At 43.8% G+C, this 27,983-nt stretch overlaps 1 protein-coding gene across 1 annotated transcript in view; it reads right to left on the reverse strand.

Moving 5' to 3' along the window:
• The window catches only part of Fermt2 (FERM domain containing kindlin 2), a gene marked incomplete at its 5' end in the record, with an annotated part of 77,317 nt that overhangs the window by 30,911 nt on the left and 18,423 nt on the right, over positions 1-27,983 (reverse strand). The window contains 1 exon segment of the mRNA XM_055612321.1: positions 19,330-19,563. Within this exon segment, the coding sequence (XP_055468296.1) occupies positions 19,330-19,563 (234 nt within the window).

The raw sequence follows: 27,983 nt of genomic DNA on the forward strand, positions 1-27,983 counted from the left end.
TACGTGAAACAAGTGAATCATTATTCTCCCAGGACTACTTTTCCCTTTTCATACAACTGTGTGGTGTGTTTATCTGTGTTCGGGGAGGGAGACGTGCATGGTGTGTGTGCAAGCACGTGGAGATCCTAAACTGGTGCGAGGGATCTTCCTCCATCTTATCTGTTGAAGGAGAGTCTCTACGTCAAACTCAGAAACATGGCTAGTCTCAGTAGCCAGCTTCCTCCAGACCCCTGGTCTCTCACTGCCTTCCCTGTCCTGTACGGGCCAGTCACCAGGCCCACCCAAAAAGGAGGTGGCTCTGTAGATTCAAAACTCTAGACCCTCTTGCTGGTGCAAGTGTTTTCTACTGCTGAGCTATAGCCACAGACTACTTTTTAAAGGCACAAACTTCACATCTGAAAGGCACATCTTACATGGTGGCTCTCTTGGCTGAGACCACAGACATGACTACTGAAGCACTCCTCTGGCTTTGAGTGAGGGCATTTCTGGGAAGATTAACTAAGGAGGAAGTAGCTGCACAGAGGTGGATGGCCTGGGGCCTGAACGGAATGAGCAGAAACAAAAAAGAAAGTCCACGGCATAAGCACTCTCTCTGCTTCTTGGGGCCTGAGATGTGGGTCACTCTGCTCCAGCATGTCCTTGCTGCCCACGATGGAGCAAAACCTCTAAAGCTGATGTCGAAACAGATCTTTCCTCCCTTAAAGCTGTTTCTCTTGGCTATGTGTCACAGTCAGAGTGACTTTTAGCACACAAAGGTACTTGTGAACTGTGCTTTCATTCTCTGTGCACCCTGGGATTTAAACGCCATCATCGCCATGTTGGGAGAAAAGAGGGACATAAGAAAATCCCACGCTGGGCTGGAGAGACGGCTCTGCAGCTAATACCACACCCTGCTCTTGCACGGGACCCAGGGTTAACGCCCAGCACCCACATCAGGCAGCACCTTTAACTCCAGGTCTGGGGAATCGGACAGCTCTGGCCTCTGAGGGAACCTGTACTCATGTGTACACACCCCCACACAGACACAATATTCATAATTAAAAACAGTAAATCTCTTAAACAAGGCATTCCAAGTTTCCATCATGCGTCAGCACTAAGTGCGGGCAGGGTGGTGGCAGCAAGCTCTCTCTCCCCCAAGTTGTATAGGGTAAAAATCCAAAATACTGGAGGACACAAAGTGGCCACAGCGGAGCTGTGAACAATCCCATCACCTCTCCGTGCCACTGGCCAGCTGGGGGAGGGGTGATCAAGCATATATTCTCAAGTGTATGTGGAATGCTTTCTGGGTCCTGAGGGTTTCTGCACTGCACAATTCATACACAATTTGTTCCTAAGTCATTTCCCACCCAGCTCACAGCTGTGAATGCAACTAAAGCAGCAACAATAAATAATATTAGTTAACTTCTCAGTCTGTCCTAAGCAGACAAGTACTGCTGAACCAGCTGGGCCAATGCAAGCTGCTTGTCAAGTCAAAATAGTGAACAATACACTTGAAGACCCTCCTGCTCAGTATTCTCAGGCGTTCAGCACACCCAGTAGCTTGTTCTTATAAAACTTCTGTAAGTTTTATACCTGTGTCCTAAAAAGTAACTAGAAGCTCAGGGGAGCTTGTCTCAGCTCCCTACTGGTGGACAGTCCCATCCCTGATCTGCTTAAGCTATTGGGTGCACATGAAGTAAGACTAATCGATTTCCATTTTATTACAGTGACAACAAGAAGTAAGCCCCATCATTCGTGTAGGAGACTGTTTTATTAATGAAAGGATTTAGAATTTACTGTTTATGGCTAGGGAGATAACGCAGGGATTCAAGAGCTCGTAGTGCTCCTGCAAAGGACCCAGGCTCACTCCCCAACACCCAGGTCAGATGGCTCACAACTGCCTGTACCTCTAGTCTGAGGGGATCCAACGCCCTCTTCTGGCCTCCATGGGTACTGCACTCACATGCATAAACCTGCACACAGACACACACCTACATATTCTATTTTTTTTAATAAAAATATAATCTACTGACTTCACTTTGTGCCTTTTATCAGGAACTAGTAAATTTAAAAATCTAAATTAAGTATAAGAGAGAAACTGGAGAACAATATAAGACTATGAGACATGAAAATGTCAGACATAAAGCATACCATTTCATTGAATAATTCATGAGCTGGCATCCACGAGGCCCCACATAGAGCAATGTCCTTGCACTTTTGCCACTCTATAAAACTCTACATAACACTGGTGTTTAATGCTCATAAAATCAGAATTATCAAATTGACTAATCTAGATGGACTACATAAATGTTGTATGTGTATGTAAAATGCATATAATGCTTATACACTCATACATATATAAAATTATGGGGTACAGAGATAGAGGAACTAAGAATGAGTATATAGAAGGTGTTTGAGGAAAATAATTTTAGATTTTCTTTAAAGAAAACATTTCTGAGTTTGTGGTTAAATAAATACAATGAATTCATGCATTTGTTTTTACTTTTCCAAAATGACACACAAAGAAACAAACACCTTCCCGTAAAGAGTTTTCAAAAGGGGGAGTGGGAGCACACAGCAGGAAAGAATGTCAGGAGGTAGATGTGATAGCACCCACTTATAACGCCAGCACTTGAGAGGCTGAGGAAGTAGGATGTCCACAAGTTCAAAGCTGACCTGGGCCACAAAGCAAAATCTTGCCTCAAAGAAACAAAAATACAAACAAATACAAACCAACTGGGAGTAAGAGTAAGAATAAGAAGAAAAAGAGGAGGAGGAAGAGGAGAAGTCAGGTCAGGACTACTGAGGGCCAGATGCCAGGAGGAGGCACCAAAAAATGAAGCACAGTAGACGGAAACACTGCCACAGTTTCCTGCTCCGTTACTGTGCTAAATTCACCTGACCTGCCTTTAAGGACTCTGCTCCCTGACAGAGGGCAGTGAGCTAAGGCCACGCAGAGCTCCCTACTGGGGATCTAGGGTGCATCATCACTCAACTGGGAATGGACATTTGAGAGAAACTCTAGACACACCCCTTAAGATTCCTACCCCTGGCTGTACATCTCAGCAGCCTGGGTCACATCGTTAAGCAGCTGATCTTAGGGGAGATAACCCCGGGTTCTCTGGAGAGGTCCAATGTCCTTTATAAACGAGAGAGACTGGAGAGAGAGGCGCCAGAGATGAACCAGGGGAGCTCAGATAAGATTGAGGAGAACTCAGGACCTCTCTAGAAATGGTGGGAAAAATTACTCCAACAACTACAAGGAACCAAACTGTACCATGAAGAGCTCGCTCTCAGCCTCAAGGAGGAAACAAAGACCAGAAGGTCTCAGCAGAGACCCAGCTAAGCCATGCTGCTTGCCCCACCTTTTAGCCTACAAGATAAAAATTGTGTTCTTTCCAGTTGCTAAATTTATAATTCTTCCTTACAGTGGCAATTAAGTGCTGAAATATGAAAATATGAAAGTCAGAGACAGAGCTCAGTAGCAGACAAAACAAAACAAACAACACAGAAGCATAATGCTGAGTACAACTAAAACAACTTCAAGTAATATGCTAAGGATGAGACAAAGACATCCATGAGAGATGAACAGGGTATTAAAGAAACCAAAATTAACAACAGGGGAGGGACTCTATGAATATACTCTACTGAGGCACAACTGTATTACAAAGCCAACAATCTTAAATCTACTGATCATCTGTGCAACAAACACTCTGGAGAAACACAACACAATTAAATTAAAATGTGGTGTGCCACAGTGAAAAACTCCAATAGGAGAGATGCAGTCAGTAAGAAGGTCAAGCCAAGAACACTGCACAGCAGCATGCACAAAAGGCAAACGAGGAAACAAAAGGAGAATTAGCAAGAGAACAGTTAACACTCACACAACAAATAGGTCCTGGTCAGGAGTCTCCAGAATGGAAACATTGCTATAAAATTTCAAAACAGTACAGAGAAGATCCTACAAGTTCCCAAAGTGAAAAAGCAGTCCACAAAGAAAAAAATAAAAATGAAAATTCAGAGCCTTGACTGGAGAGATGGCTTAGTGGTTAAGAGCACTGGCTATTCTTCAAGAGGACCCAAGTTCAATTCCCAGCTCCCACATAGCAGCTCACAACTGTCTGTAACTCCAGTTCCAGAGATCTAATACCCCTCATACAGACACACATTCAGGTAAAACACCAATGCATAAAAAATTAAATTAATTAACTAATTAAAAGAAAAAGTTCAAGGCCAGTCTGGTCTACCTAGCAAGTTCCAGGTTGGCAGTGGTACAAAGAGAAATCTTGTCTCAATAACAAACAAACAAAACAAAACCCACTTTAATTAAAAAAAAAAAAAAGAAAAAGAAAATTCAAATCATTACCAAGACTTAACAACAGCACTATAACCCACCAGACTTCTGAGCAGTGACTTAAGAGGGCAAAATAACTTTCAATCCAGTAATTCTATTAATAAGCAGAATAAAGACAGTTTCAAATTAGTATCTTAAAATTATTTACCCTAGTCACACTTTTTCACATTTTCCTTACTACAAGGATGTTCTATTTCTCCACTCTAAGGAAACAAATGAGAAAAATGTAGGGATCAAATGTAACAGAAGACATTTTCTTTTTCTTTCTTTCTTTCTTTTTCTAAAATTTATTTATTTATTATTTATACAGTACTCTGCCTGCATGTGTGCCTACACACCAGAAGAGGGCACCAGATCTCACTATAGATGGTTATGAGCCACCATGCAGTTGCTGGGAATTGAACTGGACCTCTGGAAGAGCAACCAGTGCTCTTAACTGCTGAGCCGTCTCTCCAGCCCTACAGAAGACATTTTCATTGTGAGCTTATACACACATGCCTGCAGAGGAAGGAGGATGACCAGTCCCTGGAACTGGAATTATAGTTGGTTGTAAGCCACCTACTGTGGGTGCTGGTCCTCTCTAAGAGCAGCGAGGATTCTCAGTCATCTCTTCATCCCCTTAAGAAAATAATTTTTAAACTGTTTCTGCTTAAGGAGTGTACCAAATGGCACAAGAACATTTAAAGAGGCTGCCTGGAACAACCCATGAGGAGACAGTGGCAAGTAGATTATCAGTGCAGTGCGGAGGATTTGCAGAAGACTCAGGTGGCTATGCAGGCAATCAGTTATTTATAGTTCTGCAACAAAGGATTTCACAACAGCAGGAAAAGAATGGCTTGTTTTGGCTCACAGTTCGAGGAGACACTCTACCATGACAGGAAGGTGGAGCAGCAGTAAGAAGCAGCTAGTTACATTGTAGTCAGTCACGGGGCCAGAGGATTAGGTGTTTGCCTGCCTCATTTCTCCTTTCTGTTTAGTCCAAGACCTCAGCCTGTGGAAAGGTCTACATTTAGCTAGGGTTTTCCCATCTCAGTTAATCTGGACAATCCCAAACAAAACTAGAGGTTTGTTTCCATGGTGATCTAAATCCCACCAAGCTGACAAGATCAGCAGTGCTAAGGGCGACTCTGCTGTTCCTGTACATATGTGCCTGGGTGACTGACAGAGCCTTTTAAGAAGGCTGGATCTGTAAGGGAATACCATGAGCATGGCTTTGAATGTGGTCAATTTGAAATTCCAGTGAAAGAATGATTTTGCACCTAAACATGCTTTAATGAACAACATTGGCTTTCTGGAAAAGAAAAGTGTATACACACACACACACACACACACACACACACACACACACATAGATACACACAAAACTAAGAAAAAAAATCCCAGGATAAATTAAGAATGGAGTGTCTAATGAAGATAGAGTCGCAGGAGCTTACATTTACTGTCCTTTATTTAAACAATAATAAAGAAGAAGCCAAAAGGATGAATTTGTCTTTCCCTGTACCAATTTACTAGCTAAAGGCAGCTGGGGCTGGGAGAGGCAGAGAGAGCAAGGCCGAGTTGAGACACTTGAGATGGAGGTCAGTGGAAAGATGGTTAGAAGAGGCAGATAGAAAAGGGAGCTTTATTTACACAGCGGTCTCCCAAGGTCTACAGAAATGTTTCCTGGAGTCTGGCTGAACTGTGACCTGTGACTGTGAACAAAAATCACTCAAGACTAGAAAACAAGAAAGGACCCATGACTGAAACCATGTTGCCACCTGGAAGAGTGGAAGAATTACCAAAAGACATCACCTTAGGATGTGTTTTAGGAATAAAGCTAAATTAGTTCCATAACTACTTCATGGTGGCTCTGGATCTACCCTAATAAAGCTAAAAGCAAAACCTAAAAGACAAAGACAACACACCAATCAATTTCCTAATAATCTGACTGATGACCAGAAAAAAAAAAATCTGGCACTATTCAAAGAAATTTTTTTAAAAATCCAGCTACCAACTACACTAAACTAAAAAAAGTATAATATGTAACCAAGTATCTCATAAAGAGGCAGGGAGGGTATGATCCATAATCATAAGTGAAGGAAAAGGAAGAAGAGGAGGCAGGAAGGAAAGCAGAAATTACCCAGATGAAGCACCCACCACTAACAACAGGAATTACTCTATCTATAGTGTGTACATTTAAATGAAGAAATATAAAAATAATGAAGAAAAAAGTGAAAGGTTCAAATAAAAATAATAAAATCAAGTTTCTAGTGATGAAAACGTAGTAGGTATGGAAAATACACTGGACAGGATAATTAGCAAAATTGGCAGTTAATTACAAGGACCAATGAACTTGAAGACACAACAAGAGACACTATTGAAAATGAAACACATTTATACATCACTAAAAGGCAAACAGATCCCTAAAAAGCAAACATAGGCATAATAGACTTCTCTGAAATCATGCCAACCAGAAAACAACTTAAAGACATCAATTACTGGAGGGAGAAAAATCTAGACGTCTTCAGCTATAGTGTCTTTCAAAACTAAAGGCAAAAATCAAAAAAAAATTTTTTTTTTTTTTTTTTTTAGTAGATAAAGAACAAGTGAAAACCTGCATGTGCCAGTTTCATTTCTGAAATAAATGAGATAAAACAACCTAACCAAAAACAACTTCTGGAAAAATGGGTTTATTTGGGTCACATTTCCATGTATCTCAAAGTCAGGAGCTCAAGACAACCAGCCCATCACATCCACGAAGAGCAATGAATGTACCCATGTTGCCTGCCTGCTCTCATACAGTTCAGAGTCCAGCTTAAGGAATAATGCCACCCACAATGGGCTGGGCCCTCCTACACCAATAAGCAACCAAGACAATCCTCTGCAGACATGCCTACCTCCATGACATTGTTGTCATCTACAAACCTCCTGCTCAAGAGCTGCACGAATCCAGTTACATAAAAAGTAAAAAATAAATAAACAAACAAAGGAAAAAACCTAATAACGTTTTAAGAAAAGCGATGATTTGTGTTGAGCTGTGTTTATACCCATCCTGAACACAGGCACAGGTTGAAGGTTGGACACTCCTGAAAGCAATTACTCTGAAGATGAAAGTAGAAGTAGTTCATAAGTCACCAGGAGATAACTAACTGTAGTCACAAAGGACAACAACAACAAAACTCTTAATAGAAAGCAAGAAAGATGCTCAAGCTCCACCCAGTGTGAAATCAGGGTCTCCTCATGGCTGCCTTCAGATTAAGATGTAGAACTCTTGGCAACTTCTTGTCAGCCTGCACACTGCCATGCTTCCTGCCATGATGATAATGGACTAAACCTCTAAAACTGTCAGCCAGCCCCAATTAAATGTTTTCCTTTATAAGAGCTGCTTTGGTTATGTTGTCTCTTCACAACAATAAACCCTAAGACAAACACTGGTACCAGGGCCTGGGGTATCGCTGTGATAGGCCCGACCCAGGCTTTTGTTTGGAGGAATGGGGACGTGGGGACTTTGTATTTGGAAATCAGCAGAATGCTTTAAGTGGAGCTTAATGGGCCATCCTAGGAGGAATATGGAAGACATAAGATACTGAGGGTAAACTGAACTCTGGGGGCCTGGCTCAAGAGGTTTTAGAGGAGAAGTTTAATATGCTGCCTAGAGATTGCTCCTGGGATATTTTGGTGAAGTATGTGGCTTCTCTGTCTGAAGTGAAGCGTTTTAGATAAACTGCACTGGCAAAGGAAATCTCAAAACAGCCTCATCATGTGTAGTCCTAATACTGGACTCTGTCAAGCAATTACCAGTGTTCACTTTTAAGAAGAGCATTTTGATGAAAAGGAGCAAGCTGAACAAGGAAAAATACGAAACCAATTCAAGGAGAAAGGGGCACCAGGAAGTGAAATGGAGCTAAATCCTATGCTCAAGGAGATAAACAGATTAAAGATATTAAAAACAATAAAGTGAGTGGTGACTTTGGGGCAAGATCCCACCCAGCTAACCTTCCATCTTGTGAAAAATAAATTAAAGAACACTTTTGGTCTAGGCATGGTGGTACACACACTTAACCCTAGCACTCAGGAGACAGAGGCAAGCAGACCTCTGAGTTCAAGACCTGCCTGGTCTACAGAGCAAGTTCCAGGACAGCCAAGCTTAGGAAGTGAAGGAAATCACTGAAAACAGAAGGCTGAGCCAAACACCATGGTGCACACTTGTAATCCCAGCACTCTGGGAAGCAGAGGAGGCAGGTGGATCTCTGTGAGAATTCAAGGCCAGCATGGTCTACAAAGGGAGTCCAGGACAGCCAAGACTACACAGAGAAACCTTTTCTCAAAAAAACCAAAAAAGGAAGGAAGGAAGGAAGGAAGGAAGGAAGGAAGGAAGGAAGGAAGGAAGGAAGGAAGGAAGGAAGGAAGGAAGCTGGTGAAGACGTATTTGATGTAATTGAATGAGGAGGCCATGTTCCAGCTCCAGCAAGCAGCAGAGCTTGGCAGCCTCAGCCACACGGCCCTGATCTGGATCGGGAATAGAAGGGCTTTCTGGGATAACTAATGCTCGTCAGCTGCAGCTAGGAAATTGGTGGTGATTAAGAAGAGACCAGCAACACTGAGGCATGATCTCCTGAGAAGCGTTTTCTGAGCACAAAAGCCGTGTTCCAGAGACAGACCTCGTGCTGGCAGACAGACTTGGTAATGTCTAAGAGTCACCCAAGTAGCACTGATTTTGAAGGCATGAAGTGTCATGGAGAGCAGCTGAGGCTGGCCTCTGTGAGAGGCCAGGAAAGGCCATTGGTGAAGGTGCAGCCTCGCTGCAGTAGAGGACCCCAGGGTATTGGAGATGTTAGTCCCTTGGGATGACCACCAAGAACAGCAGTAGCAGTGGAGTGGACTTAACCAGAGCCTAGCATGCTACAGAGGGCAGAGCTGGAGAAGTGACCCAAGTCCTTTGGAGGAGCCCAGAAGATCTCGTGTGGATCCTAGACATTGGAACAAGAAGCTGTGAAGCTGAAGTTGCCTTGGATACCCCAAGGCATTAGAGATGTCAGAACCATGGGATATTGAGAGACCAAAAGATTAAAAATCATTAGCTATTATTAATATTTAAGGCCTGAACTAGCTGGGTGAAGTCCAGGAATGCCCTGAGGGGAAGAACCGCCTTACTGCATTCTTTCCCCACCCACTAGAGATACAGTTGCTAGGAAACTGGCCCATCCCCCTAGAGAGGGACACCAGATCATTAATGGTTTGGGGATCTTCCTATTGCCAATTAATTCAAAATGTAGCATTTTGACCAATAGATGCTTGCCAGGCAGGAGTCACCCGTGCCTTGGGCATGCTGGGAGGGACCAGAATCTTTAAATCACCCAACTAAATTGAGCACGAGGTTCTCGGCTCTCACTTCTTCGGCGGTGGGGGGTGTGAGCCCAAGCTGCAGCTTGTAATGATTTTATAATAAAAAGAGCCTCATGTATTTACAGCGGAGTCTAGTTATTTATTCCTGGTTTTTTGGGGTTCGTGAACTGAGCAGAAAGCTGCTAACAGGGAGTGGAACCAGCCCAAAAAAAGGAAGTGTGTTGTAGTCAACAAAGCTGAAAGAACTGGACATCAGATACGGAGATGCAGAGTTTGGAGTTGGTTCAGCTGGCTTTTGGACTTGCTTTGGTCTAGTATTTCCTCACTGATATTTAGAATGGTAATGTATATCCTGTGATGTTGGAAGTATGTGATCTGTTATTTGATTTTTATTTTATAGGTGATATTACATTGAAAAGATCGCATGAATCTTAGGAGAGACGTTGAACTTTGGACTTTGAAGCACTTTTAAAACACTTCCAACATGGTTTCTACATCCAGAACATGCAGGAAATACTTGTAGTTCTACCAGACAGTCCATTTTCTAAGAGAAGGGCAAGGAATTCAAACTTACCTCACCTGAGGTTATCTCTGTGTTGCTCTGACCACAACAGCAAAAAGATGTAATGCAAAGGAGGAAAGACTTTCTGCTTATAGTTGCAGACCATCAGGGTGAGGAAGCATGGTGGCAGGAGCCTGGGGGAGGGGGGCTTACAGGGGTACCATTCGAATTGTGCACGATTTGAAGGCAAAAAGGGTCTTGGAATCAGGCTTGTCCCTTGTGACCTACTTCTATCAGCTAGATCCCTGCCATAAATGCTCTACAATCTCTTTAAATACTATACAAGCTGGAGAACGAGCTTCAGAACACCAGCCGTGGGAGACAGTTCAGATTCGAACCACAATATCACCAAGAGAATGGACATGAGCAACTACTTTCTGGACTCTCATCCACCAGGAGGCTTACAGTGTTTTAAGAACACGGAGTTTTACTCACTGTGCTCCTGCTGTGACAAGACACCACGACCAAGGCAACCCCGAGGCCTGCTTACGGTTTCAGGGGTTTTGTCCATTATCATGGCAGGAAGCATGGTGGCAGGTGCTGAATAGAAGATGAGACTCACATACTGATTTCATAAGCAGAGAGGGGAGATGGATGGAGAAAGGGGTTCTGAAACCTCGAAGTCACCCCCGGACTCACTTCCTCCAACAAGGCCACACCTTCTACTCTTTCTAACCCTTTCAAACAGTGCTACTCCCTGGTGACTAAGCATTCAAATACATGAGCCTATTGGGAGTCATTCTTATTTAAACCAGCATGCCAGGCACCTGGAACTCTCAAGTACTGCTGGTCAGAAGGCAAATTAGTATGGGTGTTTTACAATAGAGCTGGTGAATTTCCTATGTCTTATGACCTAGAATTCCTACAAAAACTACAAGTGGATGGTTTTGCCTCTGTATTTAAAATTTCTATCCTATTTTATTTATTTTGTGTGTGCATGTGTGTGTGTTGGCGTGTGTATAGTGGGCCAGATGACAATTTGCAGAAATTATTAAGTTTTCTCCTACAGACAGGGTCTCAGAAACTAAACTCGGATCTTCAGGCTAGGTGACAAGCACCTTTGGAAAAACAGCCGGTGCCATCATCTCTCCAGCCCTATTTTGGTTTGTAATTTCAGCACCTTTGGAAAAATAGCCAGTGCTCTTAACCTCTGAGCCACCTCTCCAGCCCTGTTTTGGTTTGTAATTTCAGAAAGGTAAGTTAGAAAACCATGGCAACAAGAAGGAGGCATGGCAAGCAGGAACAGGAAGCTAAGAGATCATATCTTTTACCATAAGCACAAAACAGACAGAATGAACTGGAAATAGAAAGTGGTTACATCTCAAAGCCCGTTTCAGCAACATACTTCCTCTATCTAGCAAGACTGTGCAACCCAAACCTTCCCAAACAGTGCTACCAACTGGGGATCATATGTGCAAATACCTGAGCCTATGGGAAACATTTCCCATTGAAACCACCAAAGGCAAATCATATATGAAGGGCAGAAAGCATCACGCCAATTGGGAAAAGCTAGATAGAAAAGGCTGTATACTTTATGGTTATACTTAAGCGACATTTGAAAAAAGACAGCCCTTATAGTGATCGGGCACAGATCAGTGGTCACTGGGGTCAGAAGAGCAAAGGGGACTGAGGAAACTAGACTATAAAGTTATGAAAGCTGCCCCAGATTTGTCAAAATGCACTCAATATTACCTGTAAGGTTATATGCCTCAAATTGACTGGATCGTTAAGTGAGAGGCTGGAGACACGGCTCAGCTGTTACAAGTAGGGCTGCTTTTCCAGGACTGAAGCTGGACTGCCTAGCACCCACACCGTGTTCAAATCATCTATAATTCCAGTTCCTGGGGTTCTGACACCCTCTTCTGGCCTCAACGGGCACCAGGTACACACATGGTACACCTATATACATTGCAGACAAAATACCCACACAAAAACACATTTTAAAAATAAACGGAATCAATAGTTTTCATAAGCCCTTTGTCACTCTAGACAAACATGATTTTAGTCTTTATGTTTTGCTTAGTTTGGCTCTTCATAGGCTTAAGAAGAAGCATGCAGCAGACCTGCTTAAGGAAAGGACAAATCCACTGACCACATCTTAACCCTTTTCTCTGCCTGTCTCTAACATAGGGAAACTGCAAACATTAATATCTTCCTATGTTTCACTAATGTCTCTTGTAGCTAAGACTAGCCACATGATCCAGGTGGGCAACAAGATTCGAGGGAAGATTCTGGAGAATTTCTGCTTTACTTAGTCAAGTTTGGAAGAGAGCTCAGCATACCCTCTCCCAAAGGAGCCTGCCCTGATGGGTTTTTAAATCAACTTGATAAACTCACTTCCCTTTGTGATGGAGTGTGACCTGGGCGCTGAAATAACCCTTTTCTCACAAGCTGCTTTTGGTCATGCTGGTTATCACAGCAGCAGAAACCTTAACTAATGCAGGCCTTGTCCTTAGAGACATGTAACTAACCACTCCAGTTTTCTCATGTAATTTCTTATGATGTGAACATGTAAACCCTTATCTAGAGCATAGCTGAGTTAGGATTTCAGCTTACAGCCAAAAAAAAAAAAACAAAATATAAGAGAAAAATAATTTAAAATAAAGTAACAAGAAGCACTAAACAATTTTTAGACTAAAACTCTGAGGGTACAAATAAACAGAAAGTACAGAACAGCAACAACAACAATAGTTTCCCTTTCATCTTTGCAGGAGACCCTCCAATCTGCTCCTCTATCATTATACGTCAGCGCAGAGGGGGAAATGGGAATGATTAGCGATGGCTTAACTAATCTCACTCTGGGCAGACCTAAATCCTGGTCTGTGAACAGTAACCTAACACACTGTAAGCACAGAACACGAGGAAGCTCTGCGAGGACTGTCCACTTCAGTGTTGGCATGCACACATGTGAAGCCTGCACACCAGAGTACAGGTTAGACAGGAACTCTGCATTCTCTGACAGAAACATCTGTTTTAAAAAGGAGAGGCAGCAAGCCAATCATTCAATCATAACATGGAATTTTTGTAAGAGTTAGATTATAAAACATTTTTTAACCAATTTTAAAAACAAACAAAGAAAAAAACCTTGGAAAGGTTGTCAGGGCCCAGCAAAATTAGACAATCTTCCATCCGACTGTCCATCAGTGTGCACCACTGACCTTTCTGGCATCTTTCACTTTCCTCTTGGCTCTGATGTTAATTACATTTTGGTAATGCTGGCTATGTCATTTTTCTTCCTTTTGATTCTACTTCTCTTACAGTAATCAAGAGCCACAAGAATGAACCCAGAAGAGTTCAACTAATGAAACCACAGTGACCAGCACTTAAGCGGATTCATTTAATTTGAGGAAAATTACTTGGCTTGAATATTAAATGACTTAAGAGGAGAAAATGATTCCCAGGAGTAGTTACAAAGTCACGCCAGTGTTTGGTGTTCAGTGGTGGAAAGACGAACAGTGTGTCTCCAAGTAAGTTCAGGACTGGCAAAGTTTCCCTACAAGGGGAAGACAGAAAACATGCCACCCTGTGCAGATCTCCCCAGCTTTCCTGGTAATGTGAACCAGCGCATCGTGGTGCGGCTCCAATACAAGCTTACTTTAAGCCTACTTATGGACAGGGCAATTTAGATTCCTGTCATTTTCACGAATCTCAAATATCCTTTAGTTTTCAAAAACCATTAAAACTCACTCATCAATGAGTCAAACATAGGCAGGGACACTGCCGACTAATAATCCTGTCCATCAAATATGCATGCTTCCTTCCCAATACACATACTAACATTTTATGGCACTTACAAGGAGTATTTTTCAGCGAGAACAGCGTTCAATTACTCTTAATCAAAAAAGTTAAACATGGCTGGGAGCGCTGGGACAACAGGGCAGGGAGCAGTAGGTAGGTAGTAGAGTGATGGGGGAGAAAGAAGTGAGCAAATAGCTAGTAGAGATGGAAGGCAGAGAAGCCAAGTGGGTTTGTACGCTATAAAGAGAGGTGGAAATGGAGACTTGAAGGCAGTTTCGTTCCTGCTCCTGGGGAAATGGTGAATTACTCTGTCCACCAACAGAACCAGTAACAAATGCAAGTGCCCGTGGGCCTCTGCCTTCTTCCTTCAAGAAAATCAACCACCGTGTGAGTCGCTGTGATGCCCAGAGCTGCATCCTAAGCCCAGGAGGAAGAGCAGTCCGTGGAGTGGAGACCCACAACTGGCTGGACATGTCCTGCTGCGTTCCCTTCTTCTCATCGCTGGCCTACTAACCTCTCTAGTCGGCTGTGGTGGGTTCAACCATGAACGATTATGTTGAATTACAGTTTCACTGTGGTGTTTAACTTTGGCCAGAGGTTTATTTCCTTTGGAATCTTTGGATTGGACAAACATTTGAAGACACTTAAAGGGGCCCCGATTGCCGCATGGCCAGCATTGAAGCAGGAGCCAGTACAATGTGCAAGTATGTGATGGAGAGACAAGAATGAAAGAAAAGCTAAAAGGTTTGAGCACTGTGAAGAGAGGTGAATCTGGAGGAGGAAGGGTAGAGAGGAACAGCCTGATGTGGAGTACTCTGCCCTGCCACCTGAGGCCATCCACAGTGAAGTCCCAGACGGCACTGCCTCTGAGGGCCAAATTTGGGTCTGTGGTCATGTACGGGTCTTTGTCCCCGTCCATGGCCCATGTTGCCACCACAGGCCATAAGACAACCCTGGTATGAACTGCTGGCTGGGACCATGTTGCTATCCAAGCTGTACAGAGCTGGCTCTGCCTCTCACTGGCTGCAGCACTCTGGAGAGAGGGCCCTGCACGCTGCCCAGGCAGCATAGCAGAGCTGGCCTTGGTGGCAAGGACAGGAATGAGCTGGCTGCTCCACTCCTCTGCCATAAGGTGGCATGGGCATAAAAACAGGCCTCCCCCCTTGCCCCTTGTTTACCTGCAGCGGGGAGAGGCGGCCCTGAGGTCATGACAGCAGAAGAGCTGACCCTGGTCCCCTTCCAGCTGCAGCTCTCTAGAGAGTGGACCCTGCACCTGAACAGCAAATAGAGCTGGGGGGAGGGTGTGAGCACCCATGGGGTTGAGCCAACATGGGCATGACAGCAGGAGAGCTGGCCCTACCCTTGCTGTCTGTGCTGGCTGAGCCAGCAGGGACAGTGCTAGAGAACTTGCCAACCTGTTGGTGTGGGTGTGGGAAAGCTGGTGTGTTGACCATCTCAGCTCCTACCAGGCCAGATCCAGGGCTTCGACTTAGCTCACCCCACTTCTACCCCATCTGTGAACTGCTGGAGCACATGAAGAGGCCGGGCCTCCAGATCCAAAGCTGCAGGATCTCCACGACACAGAGCAACGACAGGCTATCCAAAAAGAGTGCCAGTGAGGATCCAGTACTGAGAGTATAGCAGAAGCCGGAGGCCTCAACCAGACCCATGACTCTCTGCAATGAGCATTTGCAGATGAAGATGTGTGGACAAATGTACCGTGGCACACAGCTTCCACAGTGAGATGGGTTTGTGTGTGTGTGTGTTTGTTATTTTTTATTTTATTTGGAGGGGATGGTTGCAAGGGCGGAGGGCAGATATGAAAGGACAGGGAGATGAGTAGAATTGGAGTACATCAGTGAAATTCATAAAGAATCCAAAGTTAAAAAATGTTAAACATGTAGTTATTTAATTACTTAAAACCAACTATTTGCCTTAGTTATTTCTATACCCAATCCTCCACTTCAACTCCAGAACGACTTAATTATATCTCTAAATCCTAGCTTCTTCAGGGCTCCCCCAACCCTGCAGATGCTATGGCTTGAATATGAGAAAACCCAGGTTTTGGAAGCCTTTGGGGACTGGGGCCAAGCTGCCAGGCCTTGTCTCATCCCAGAACTCTAAAGAGTTGAATCTAAAACACAGGGCCAGCAGGTGAGACATACAGGTGGCTGAAAAAGCAATGCAGTAGCAGTAGCTGTAACAAAACAAAGCAAAACACACACAACAAAACACACATGCACTTGGCTGTATTTAGGAAGGTGAAGAAATCTAAGTACAGAGCCTCAAACAGCCCCTGCATTTACCAAACTCACAAAGAGTGTGGCAGGAACGACATCTCACAGAGTGGAAAAAAAAAGTCCGCAAGATTTAGTGACAGCACACAGATGATAAAAGAGGGGAATATGAACTCTGCCACATTATGAAGAGTTCTAAAGTTAACTGAGGTACCCTGGTCCTCCCCTTTGTTCTATATAGGAGACTAGCTCCCTGATCTCCACTTATGTACATTTCATGTGTTTTTTTATGAGTTACGATATTAGGAATAAAATAGACAAAAAGTTCCTAAACACAACAAAATGTACATTCAATGTAAAATATCAGAAACAATCCAACAATACTGTTACTGTTCTCACACAACGTGACTAAAAGTCTAATCCGTTACAGTAAGACAAGGTTAGGAGAAAGAAGCACAAATGACAAGGTCAATTATTTATAAGAGGTGTGATTATTCATATAGAGAGGAAAAGACTATAAATTATTAAGATTTAAGACAGAGCTCAACAGAGTTATTAGATAGACTACAAAAAAATCAATAGCAGTTCTAACAACAGTAACCAACAAAGGGAAAAAGAACATAGGTCTGGGATATGGCTCAGTGGGTAGAGCACGGAGCAGTTGCTAACCTCAAGCCTCAGCCAGGGTACAGGCTCATAGTCTTGGCACTGGATTATGTCCCAAAGAGAAAAACAAAACACCAGCCCTACACTGAACTGCAGAGCTCCTAAAAAACACAGACATTTTTTGGAGCTTAGCATCAGCAAAGATCATTTAGAAAAAATAAGGCAGAGAAAACACTAAGCATAAGATGAAAACTATGGGCTAGAAAATAGCCCAGAGCAGAGGCTGAGGACCTGGGTTCAATCCCAGAACCCACTCAGGACGGGAACACAACCAGTTTCCAGAAGTCGTCCTTTGACCTCCACAAGCATATCACCACAACAGTTGTTCCACTGCCACACACAAGCAATAAATAAATAAAAAATGTCTGTTTTACTAAAACAAAAAAATAAAGATTCTGAGGCATGTGTGGTGGCACATCCCCGAAATCACAGTAACACAAGGGGACCAGGCCACACGTGTGCTTTGTGAAGGGAGCTGGGAGAGGAACAGTCAAGACTTTTACCCACACTACTGTGGCTTAAAAATGATGAAGGGCAGACAGCTGTATGCCCTTCTTTGTACTTCTGAGTGTTTTAACTTGCATTATCTGGTTAGACATGAATGAGTGATCCCAGCATTAGATAAAAATAGTGATTATTAATGTGCTTGTATCTCTCCTCTGGTACCCCAAGTTCCTTAGAATGAAAGCAAAAGATGTCTAAAACTGGGGAGAAAAGATGAGCATTTTTAAGACTGCTTTAAAATAAAACACACATACACATTTCAGAGGGTAAAAAAAAAAAAAAAAAAAAAATTGATTCTTGGGGCTGGAGACATGGTTCAGTGGTTAAGTGCATGGACTGCTCTTCCAGACGACCTGAGTTTAATTCCCAGCAACCACATGGTGGCTCACAACCATCTATAATGAGATCTGATTCCCTCTTCTGGTGTGCATGAAAACAGAGCACTCGTATACAACAAATAAATAAATCTTTAAAAAAATGAAAGAACCTTAAAAGGCCTAAACTAGATACTGACTTGATCAAAAGAGGCCCGAACCACGGACAAGAAATGGAGCCTCCTCAGGACAAACCTAGAGCCTGTGCTAAGGCGCGACATTCCCAGCCCAGCCTTCCTGCCAGGTACCCACGGCAGCACTGGAGGGGCATCTGGCTCTGGCAGCGTGTGTAGCTGCTGAGGAATTAGGTGAGGGTGTCCTGAAGCTATCCCAACTGAAAACCTGTCAACAATATGCAGACCAGAACCAAAACCTCCCTGCACATTTGCTCTCAAGAGTGAGACAGCCTAAACGTCCACTAACAGGGCTGGGAAAGAGAATTAATACCAGTGCAGTTACACATAATTACTGTAAGACAGCATAAAACAGTAACTGTACACAAACAAACCATGTACTTGGGACCAGGGAGACAGCTCTGTGGGTAAGAGCACTCGCTATGCAAGCATGAGGACATGAGTTTGAATCCCCAGCATCTACCTAAAGAGCGAACACACAACTGTAACCCCATCAGTGAAGAACTGCTTAGGCTGGCTGGCTGCCAGAACACCGCTCCAGAAACACCGCTTAAAGGAATTAGTGCAGAAAGAGCGTAGAACAGACAACCAAGAGCCTCCTATCGTCATCACACCTGCAAAGACTCAGACTCCTGCATAAACATCTGCACACCCACATAGAAACACGAAACACAGAAAATGGTCTCAAAGCCAATGTGTAGCAAATCAAACTGTAGAGCAAAGTTACTGTGGGGCCAATATATTTATGAATTACTAGTGTCCTCTGTATGAAAGAGTTCTAGTTCTAGTTGGAATTAAGATCGAGAAAATCTTTAAATATGTCTAAGCAGCATGCATTAGTGATATGAAAGTTCGCATATTCTCTGACTGCTGAATGCTTCCTGTCATACATCATAAGCTGGTCAGCCAAAGTAAAAAGCAATCCATATCTTTTTTCTGAAGGCACAGGGCATCTACCCTGGGTCAGCAAGAGTCCTTACAGCAGTTTCCTTAGGAGTGGGCAGGCCTTCAAAGGAAGTGACAACATTTCTCAGGATTACTAAAATCAAAGTAAAGTATGTGAAGGAAATACTGAAGAGCCACAGCCCTCTGAAAACAATGCCTGTTCCCTTCCCATCCCTCTGACAAGCCATTTTGTTGGGGCTGAGGGTGTAGCTCAGTGGAAAAGCATTTGCCTTGCGTATACCGGGGCCCAAGGTTCAATCCCCACTACTGCCAAATAATTAAGTCATCAGAAAAAAGTTTTATATAATATACGATTCTAATCAGGGACAAAAACCTATTTTTTTTTCCTGTTCCATCTTAACCCAATACTTCTTTATCTTAAATTAACATTAAAAACTATAAATAATTTCAAGTACAGATGCATACAGCGTTCATCCCAACCCACACCCCTAGGATAAGGTCAATGTGCCAGTCATATCTGCATCACACTTTACTGAAGGGTCGAACTTACTGAAAGTCTTGCAGATGTCAGACACAGCTTTGAAGACTCGGTCAGAGAAATTCACTTTCACCTTCACATACTTCATGTTGGGAAGCTGCAGCCGAAGCAGTTTGTGCTGAGGAGTAAACTGGAGCTTGGCGTCTGCCTGGATACCATACTTATCCAAGGTCCAATGTGTCTTAAGCAGCCAGGTTCTCTTCTTTTCCCACCAGAGAGCATGGTCAGACCAATCTTTTTTTACATCTACAGACAATAAACAGTAAACAAGAAAAATGCTTAAAAACCATCCAGGAACACATGGTGAGAAATTAAATACAGAAAACAAAAACTGGGTACTTAAGAAAAACAACAGCTATTAGAAAACAAAACCAGTACTTAAGAGAAACAAGAGAGTGTTACAGTAATAGGTACAAAAGTGAAGACTACAAATGGCAGTGGAGAAAGAAAATGCTTTTTATGCCCTCAAAACTCAGTGCACACAGAGCCCAGGAAAAATACCCAGGGCCAACAGACAAACAGAACCCTAGGCTTGGAGTAGGAACGATTAATCAACAGAGTGGTGGGTTTTGAATTCCACTTTAAAGAATAGACAACAGCATTCCCATAAAATACATCAAAAGGCTCATTTCTGAGGCTATACACACCTGTAAAGGTGGGGGCTGAAGAGGCCGCTGGTTAACCACACTTGCTGCTCTTTGCACATCAGGTGGCTCATGACTACCCTAACCCCAGCCTAGAGGAATCTAATGCCTCTGGCTTCTGTGGACACCAGCACTCAAGTGTGTGCCCCTCCATATAAAAATAACGTGTTACAGTAAAAAGGGTATGAACACAGAGAATCAAAGAGAATGGACATTCTAGGTGAAGAAAGTGTGGCAAGAACCACAAAACAAATGTGAACAGCCTGCAGCCCAAACATGTCTCTCGAAAACATACTGAGAAAACTGATTCAGAGAGTGTCATAATTAGCATTTCCATTGCTGTGATAAGATAAACATTATGACCAAAAAAAGAACGGGTTTATATGAGCTCCTAACTCTCAGGTCACACTCCATCACTGAGAACTATGAAGTAGAGGGCACGGAAGAAGGCTGCTTACTAGCTTGCTCCCCACGGCTTGCTCACGCTGCTTTCTGGCACAAGCCAGGACCACCTGCCCAGCCCCAGCGGTGGCATTGCCCACACTGAGTTGGGCCCTCCTACATCAAGCATCAATCAAGAAAATGCCCTACAGGCCAATCTGATGAAGACATTTTCTTAATTACGATTTCATATTCCCAGGTATATCTAGGTTTGTATCAAACTGACAAAAACCAACCTGGACAAGAATCATAGAGACCAAGTTTTTTCTTTGACTGTATTTTGGTACAAGTACACAGAAAATGTTTTAGCAGCTTTAGAAACCAGACATGTGAGATTTAGCTACATTCAGATAAGGCATATGGGAATAAACTTGTAACAGAAAGTTATATAACCAACTTCAGCTAATATTTACAGTAGTATTAAATGAAAAAAGCTTCTTGGATCAATTGTATATTAAGCTTACTGAGTGCCAAAAGGGGAGAAATGACTTAAAAGCAAAAAACAACCAAACAAATACTCCAAAGTAAGCAAAGGCCAAACCAAGGAGAACTCACTGCCACCAACTGTTATGAACAGCACCCTTGAGAATAAAAATGGCTGAGACACTGGGAGCAGCTCTTGCTGGCAACCAGCAGAACTGGTGTAAGAGGAAGGACATAGCTGCTTGGCCCAGCTCCTAGCCCCTTCCTAAGAAGGGGCTTTTTAGCAGTAGAGACACAGTCTCTGTTTATGACAGTTAATAAATGGTATTATCTTATGTGAAGCAAAGGTGATTCTCCAAGTTGTTTTCTCACCAAACTGTATAAATCATGGTGCTGGGAGCTCATCTGCAGACACACCTGGAGCCAATATTTTGCCGCTGTTCTTTTATACATGTAGCTTTCACGTCTTCTTTTCCAGCACAGATTTTGACAATTTTTTGGAAGTAGTGAGTTCTGGATTAGCTTACTGCAGACAGCTGCAGCTGGGGCTTTTTATGGAGAGAGCAAGTGGGCACACCTGTAACTTTCCCCTTTAGAGACTAAGATATTCAGACAGAGGCTGGACTGAACTGCTTTACCCGTAGAAAGATATACAATCCTTCCTCCCCACAACTCTAGCTAGGCCATTTCTATTAAGACTCCTGTGACAACATCACCATTAAGGAAATGAAGTCATGTTTTTTCAGTGAGCAAAAGAAAGAGTGAAAGGCCTGTAATAAGCCACTCTGGCTCAACTGCTGAAAGCACTTGCTTCTCTTTGCAGAGGACACGAGTTTGATTTCCAGCCCCACATGGCAGCTCACTGTTATTTGTAATAACAGCTCCTGGGATCTAGTGCCGTCTTCCGGCTCCATGTGTACCAGGAGTGTCTGTGGGGCACACACATACACATAGGCAAAACAACCATACACAAAAAATAAACAGAAACATCTTTTATTTTCTTTAAAGCCAGTCTGAGGTGGGCAGTAGTGATGCAAGCCTTTAATCCTAGCACTTGGGAGGCAGAAGCAGGTGCATCTTTTGTGAGTTAAAGGACAGCCTGGTCTACAGCGAGTTCCAAGACCACCTACTCAGGGCTACACAGAGAGACCCAGTCTTAAAAACATAAACAAAACAACAAATAAATAAAAATGAAAAGCCCAGAAGATTTGGGATAAACTCTGAGTGACTTAGGGGGGGAGCGGGACGCCCCGGGATGAACACTGGGGAGGGAGAGTGAAGCAGCTGCGAGGGGAGGAAAGGCCCCTGAGTTCAGCAGCTGTGGACAGCTGCAGTCCAGTCCTCCTGATGCAACAAGAAAGAAGAACAGGCTGAAGCCTCGCTTTTCTCCACTTCCTAGGTTAGGCACTGTTCCGGGGTCATTAAATGCCTAGCACTTCCAGGCTAGCTCTCCAGTGGCCTAGGGCCATGTACTCGAGGAGTCCAGCAATCCCTGTGCTTTAGTGGAAGAAGCCGCCGGAGGCATGCTAGGAATCTGCCCACACAGCTGAAGGTGGACTGTGAGTGGGGTGGCTCCTCAGCACCTGCTTCCAGCCTGAAATAAACGACTATTGATGTGGAATGCAGCTGCTGGACGGGGCAGCAGGGCAGAAACAGTGCTTTAAGTCTAACAAAGGACAGACTGGATACGAAAGGTGGTCCAGAGGCCAGAGAAGGGGCAACCTGAAAGAGAACTGCACATAAATTTTGACAGAAGCAACTTGTTCCAGTCAACCAAGTTACAACTGGCCAAAAATTTGCATTTTTGAAGGAAATAAAAAAAAGCCCAAAAGGAAACAAAACAAAACAGCCCAAATAAGATGTTTTGTTTGTTTTTTAAGATTCTACCTATTTTATGCGTATGGGTACTCTATCTACATATACACCTGCATGCCAGAAGGCAGCATCAGATCACATTATAGATATATGTGGTTGCCGGGAATTGAACTCAGGACCTCTGGAAGAGTACCCAGTGCTCTTAACCACTGAGCCATCTCTCCAGCTCCCCAAATAAGATGTAAAACTAGGGGTGGCAAGCTACATGTGGCTGAAGGACCTAATAACGCACTTTCTGCCGGACTTGTAGGTCTCAGTGTCCATAAGGAGCTGTGTGGCACATGCCGTACTGGTCTGTTAGATGCTGTGACTGCATCTGCCTTCAACAACAGCATCGTCCTGGCAGACATGCTGCGGCCCTCCATGTCGGAAATACAGCACCATCTGGACTTCCATACGCATTCTCTGTGAGACCTCACCAGGTAACTAAAATGAAATCTTATCTTTCCATGTTTCTGCCACCGTGACTCCCTGTCTCTTCCCTATGATACACTGTACCCTGAAACTAGAGTCAAAAGGAAAAACCCTTCACCACAAAACCCTCAACTTTCCATCAACCAGAATTCAACCGATCCCAGTTCATGAACATTCCCTGATGCCCATTTTCCTTGTTTCCCAGTTCCCACCAGACACACAGCACATCGTGATAAGGTTTGAAAGAAGCACAGTTCACACAGTAGCACAAAAACTTGACAAATGGCGTGTTTATAAACCACAAGTGGACTGCTGTTCTTTCTCTTTAAAGCCTGATTTTCAGCCAAGGCCAATTCTATACAGCTCTTCCACAAAACAGCAGCCACCTTGCAAGGATAAACAACAGACAGGAACAGAAGGCAATATACAAGGGCTGAAAATCCTGTGAGAGCTCTGTTCACCCACCATTATCAATGGCAATGCTAGTGTGACCAATGTGTTTCATCCACAAGGAAAGAACCTGAGCATACATCCCTAGTCCCCAAGGGGGAGGGAAGGTCAAATGTAGCAAATCTAATCTCAGCACTGTGGGCGACAGAAACAGATCTCTGGAGCTCCCTGGCTAGCAAGTATTGCTTAGATTAAGTAAATTTCCGGGCAGTGACAGGCTGTCAAAAAAAAAAAAACAAAAAAAAAAACAACAACAACAACAAAAAAAACAAGATGAAGAGTGACAGATCAAGAGTGGTGCGCATGCCTTTAATTCCGGGACTTGGGAGACCAGGGGAAAACAGTCTGCATGGGAGTTGCATTCTAGAATAGCTACAGCCACACAGAGACTGCCTCAGTTAGGGTTACTATTGCTCTGATGAAACACCATGACCAAAAGCAAGGGGGGAAGGAAAGAGCTTATCTTACTTACGCTTCACATCCACAGCCCATCACCAAAGGAAATCGGAACAGGAACTAAAAAAAGGCCAGGAACCTGGAGGCAGGAGCTGATGCAGAGGCCACAGAGGGGTGCAGCTTACTGCCTTGCTCAGCCGGCTTTCTCACAGAATCCAGCACCTCCAGCCCAGGGGCTGCACCACCCACAGTGGGCTGGGCCCTCTCCCATCAAGCACTAATTAAGGAAAAGCCCTACAGGACTGTCTGCAGCCTGGACTTCCCGAGGCATTTTCTCATTTGAGGCTCCCTCCTCTCTGATGATTTTAGCTTGTATCGGAAGGTGACACAACACTAGACAGACAGCACAGACACCCTGACACACACACACGATAGAAGACACTTGACTGGACACTGACATCTGGCATGCATGCAATATCTAGCACATGCATGGGTTTGCACACATCTGGTACACAGGTGCAAGTGTGCACACGCACACACGCACACACACACTACAAGAAGAAAGATGTCAGAAGGTAGATAAAAGAGGAATTACGGAGCCTGCAGCAAATGTTAAAAACCAGCGGGCAGGGGGCTGGAGATAAGAACAGTGGCTGCTCTTCCAAAGGTCCGAGTTCAATTCCCAGCAACCATGTGGTGGCTCAAAGCCATCTACAGTGAGATCTGGTGCCCTCTTCTGTTGTGCAGGTGTTGATGCAGACAGAGCACTGTATATATAATAAACAAATTAAAAACAAGCAAACACAGCGGACAGTCTGGTCTTACAGGAGCATGCACTACGGCATCAGTGTAGAACTTAGCAGACAACTTTATGGAATCAGAGATCCTTCTTGGGTTCCCAGGATCCAACTCATGTTTCCAGGCTTGCATAACATTTTTTTACCATGGAGCCATCTTCCCAGCCCCTCAGCAGTACTCTCAAAGACAACAGGCTACCATCCTAGTTCACAGTATCTATCGCCATTGTTACAGAATATCACAAATACCGTTAAACTGTGTGTAAAAGGCACTAGCCCAGTGCTGGAGATGGCGCTGGATGAGCAAAGCTGTGCTCCTGATGGAGGCTGTGCCTAGAGGGCTGTTGTCAGTAGGTGAAGACTCCAGGACAGCAGGAGCCTTGTTTGCTGTAGGAAGTTGTCCAGATTTTACTGAGTACGAGATAAACCACTTGGTCAGTGACTTCCAATCTGATCAGCATTGTAATAGCCTGAGGAGCATTTATTTATTTATTTATTCATTCATTCATTCGTTTATTTACTTATTTATTTAAATTCTAAGCAATGTTTTAAAAACACGGATGCCTGGGCCCACCCGCAAACCAGGGCTACTTGTCTGTGGACAGGCATCTGTACCTGGCTGAGGTTTTGTTTGGGAGTGGGGAGATAGAGGTGAGTCTACCCTACCACCACCTTAGATCAGCTATGTCAGAATAGGTCTGGAACTGGCGGTTTTAAGCAGGGTGATTTGTGCTTCATAATAGTCTCTAACAGTGTGCACCAGGAGAGTGCAAAGTGATTAAGAACCCAGAACAACCTTAATGCCTGTGCTGGGTGAGGGCACAGCAATGAGGAAGACATGGTGGCTTTGATACTTTGCTACGGCGAGAGGCAGAACCACAGGTGACAGATGGTCTTTCAGGTGAGTTTTCAGAAGGGAAAGACACCACAGCACTATTGTAACAATGACTGGAATGACTGTGGCACATCTTCATGAGTGCCTTATGGCAGCAGCCAAACACACCCGTGTTAATCATAAGGCAAAACATTTCACAGCGGGGAAGTGCCCGAGAATGGCAACCTAACTGAAAAGCGCCCTTACAGGCAAGCCCGTGAGCCAAAGCACATCAAAAGCACAGCCAAGGGCGGGGGAGGTTTACCCTGCTGACAGGCTTCATCTGAGAAAGGGAGACTCCCTAAACAGGTTCCAGTGAAAGACAAATCAAGCTACCATGCTGTTGTTACTAAAACTTTACTTTTCACCTTTGCTTTATTTAAAAGAACGTGGTGTTCAATGACTCTCATAATCAAGCATTTATGCCTTGCAGCAAACAGTTGGCTATTTCCAGATGAAAGAAAAAGTTGAAGGTTTATGTAAATTGTAAAGGTCTAAGGAAGTGATTTCAACTGTAAAGAAAATGAGACAAAAATTATACATATAAGATTTCAACATTCAAAGTTGAACAGTAAAGAAGCAAGTTGTGACTGACTGTTACTCTGTCTTGGTAACAAAAGCACTGTCTACTATCATAGGTCACAGGCTTGAAATTTTAAAGTCTCCTTAGTTGTTTTCTAAATATAGATTTAAAATGTTTCTCACTGTGCCAAAAAATGCCTCTGTCTGATCTATATATATCCAGCCTCAGAAAGAGGGCACACTTTATCCCAGAACCATCTTTTGGGTCCTCAGGCTCTTCCCCTTTGCTTTCTTCCCCCGCTATGAATTTCTTATTACAAATGAATGTTTACGCTTCTGCTACATTGACAACTTTTCAGGCTTTGGTTTGCTATGGCTCAAGGGCTGGAGTCTACTCTAGCTGTTAATTGCTTATTCTACAATGAGGATTTCAGTGCAGATTACAATCAGTGATCGTGCTAATAACTTTACACATACACAGTCTCAGAGGATTCCCACTTAGCTGACAGACAACATCCCAGAATCAACTGCAGAGGCCACCATTCAGTCTAATCACACTAAAAGCCAAAGTGATCAGTCTGGTCAATGTGACTGCAACGTTCTTCCGGCTTGGTCAGCAAACCAGATGCTTCTGATGGAATTTCCACACTCCCCTCACCCTTCACACCTTTGACCAGCATCCCAGCCTCTGAGCCCTCCCCAGCTGTGAAGCAGTCAGAGATTACCCTTTACTGTCAACAAATGGCTGGAATGTCAGGTACAAAGGAAGTACAAAATCCCAGTACTTGTGAACACCGAGGGAAGGCTGGAGCCTGCAGGTTACCGTTGACTTCGGTATTTTGACAGGAATCACAAGCATATGTCAATGAAGAGTTATGGATGTCCCTTCTGCCAAAGATAAGGAAAATGACTCCTCTTGAGTGGCAGAAGTCTGCTTCACAAGTTCCTGACGAATGCTAGCTTTTATCCACCAGAAATCCTTCTATAGTATAGTTTGAATTGGGCCAAAACTGCCATTTCTGAACACATGCATTGCCCTTTGGAGTTTGGGGAATGGAGTTTCTTTTGGGCCTGACAACCAGTCTCCTTCATATCTGCTGTTGATTAAAGAGGACAGACAGCTGGAAGGAGTGAAGGAGAACCTCAAGTCTCCCAGACTGACTGATGCGCTTGAATATTTCCAACAGAAAGCAGGAGCCAGCAGGAACGAGAAAGAACACAGGCTGGACTTGTTCAGAGAAAGTGAGGCTGCTAACTAAAGTCTGCCACTAAGACCAGCAACCTGCATCAAGGAATACTGTGCTAGCCAGCATGATGGCACACACCGTAATCCTGGCACTTAGGAGGCAGGGCAGCCTGGTCCATCCACATGGTGAGCTCTAGTCAGATCTCATCTCAAAACAACCACCACAAAACTAAACAACACAAACAAAAAGACATACGGGTGCAATACTGGCACAAATGCTATGGGAATAACCAACTACTTTTTAGTTGGATCTAAGGCCTACACCATGAGATGGAACACACCCAACACCTCAAGTGGCCATAAGCCTGAGGATAGATAGGTCATGAGCCTAGGGAAAAATCTACTACTATTCTTCTGCTAAAGGAATCCAGCAAAAAAATGATACCCAATGGCATACTGTTCTACTCGTAGGTCAGCCCTCCTCCGAGAAGCCTCTCTGACTGGAGACAGGAACTAACAGAGACCCACAATCGGCCACTGTGCAGAGGGCAAGAGACTTTGGAGCACTTAGTCCTAAACGGAGCGTCTGCATCACAGCCTCCTCTCAGGGCTCAAGAGCCAGAGGAGGAGGCACAAAGATCGTT

This window comes from Psammomys obesus, unplaced genomic scaffold (assembly GCF_907164565.1).
Source record: "Psammomys obesus unplaced genomic scaffold, mPsaObe1.curated_primary_1811, whole genome shotgun sequence".
Lineage (NCBI taxonomy): Eukaryota > Metazoa > Chordata > Mammalia > Rodentia > Muridae > Psammomys > Psammomys obesus.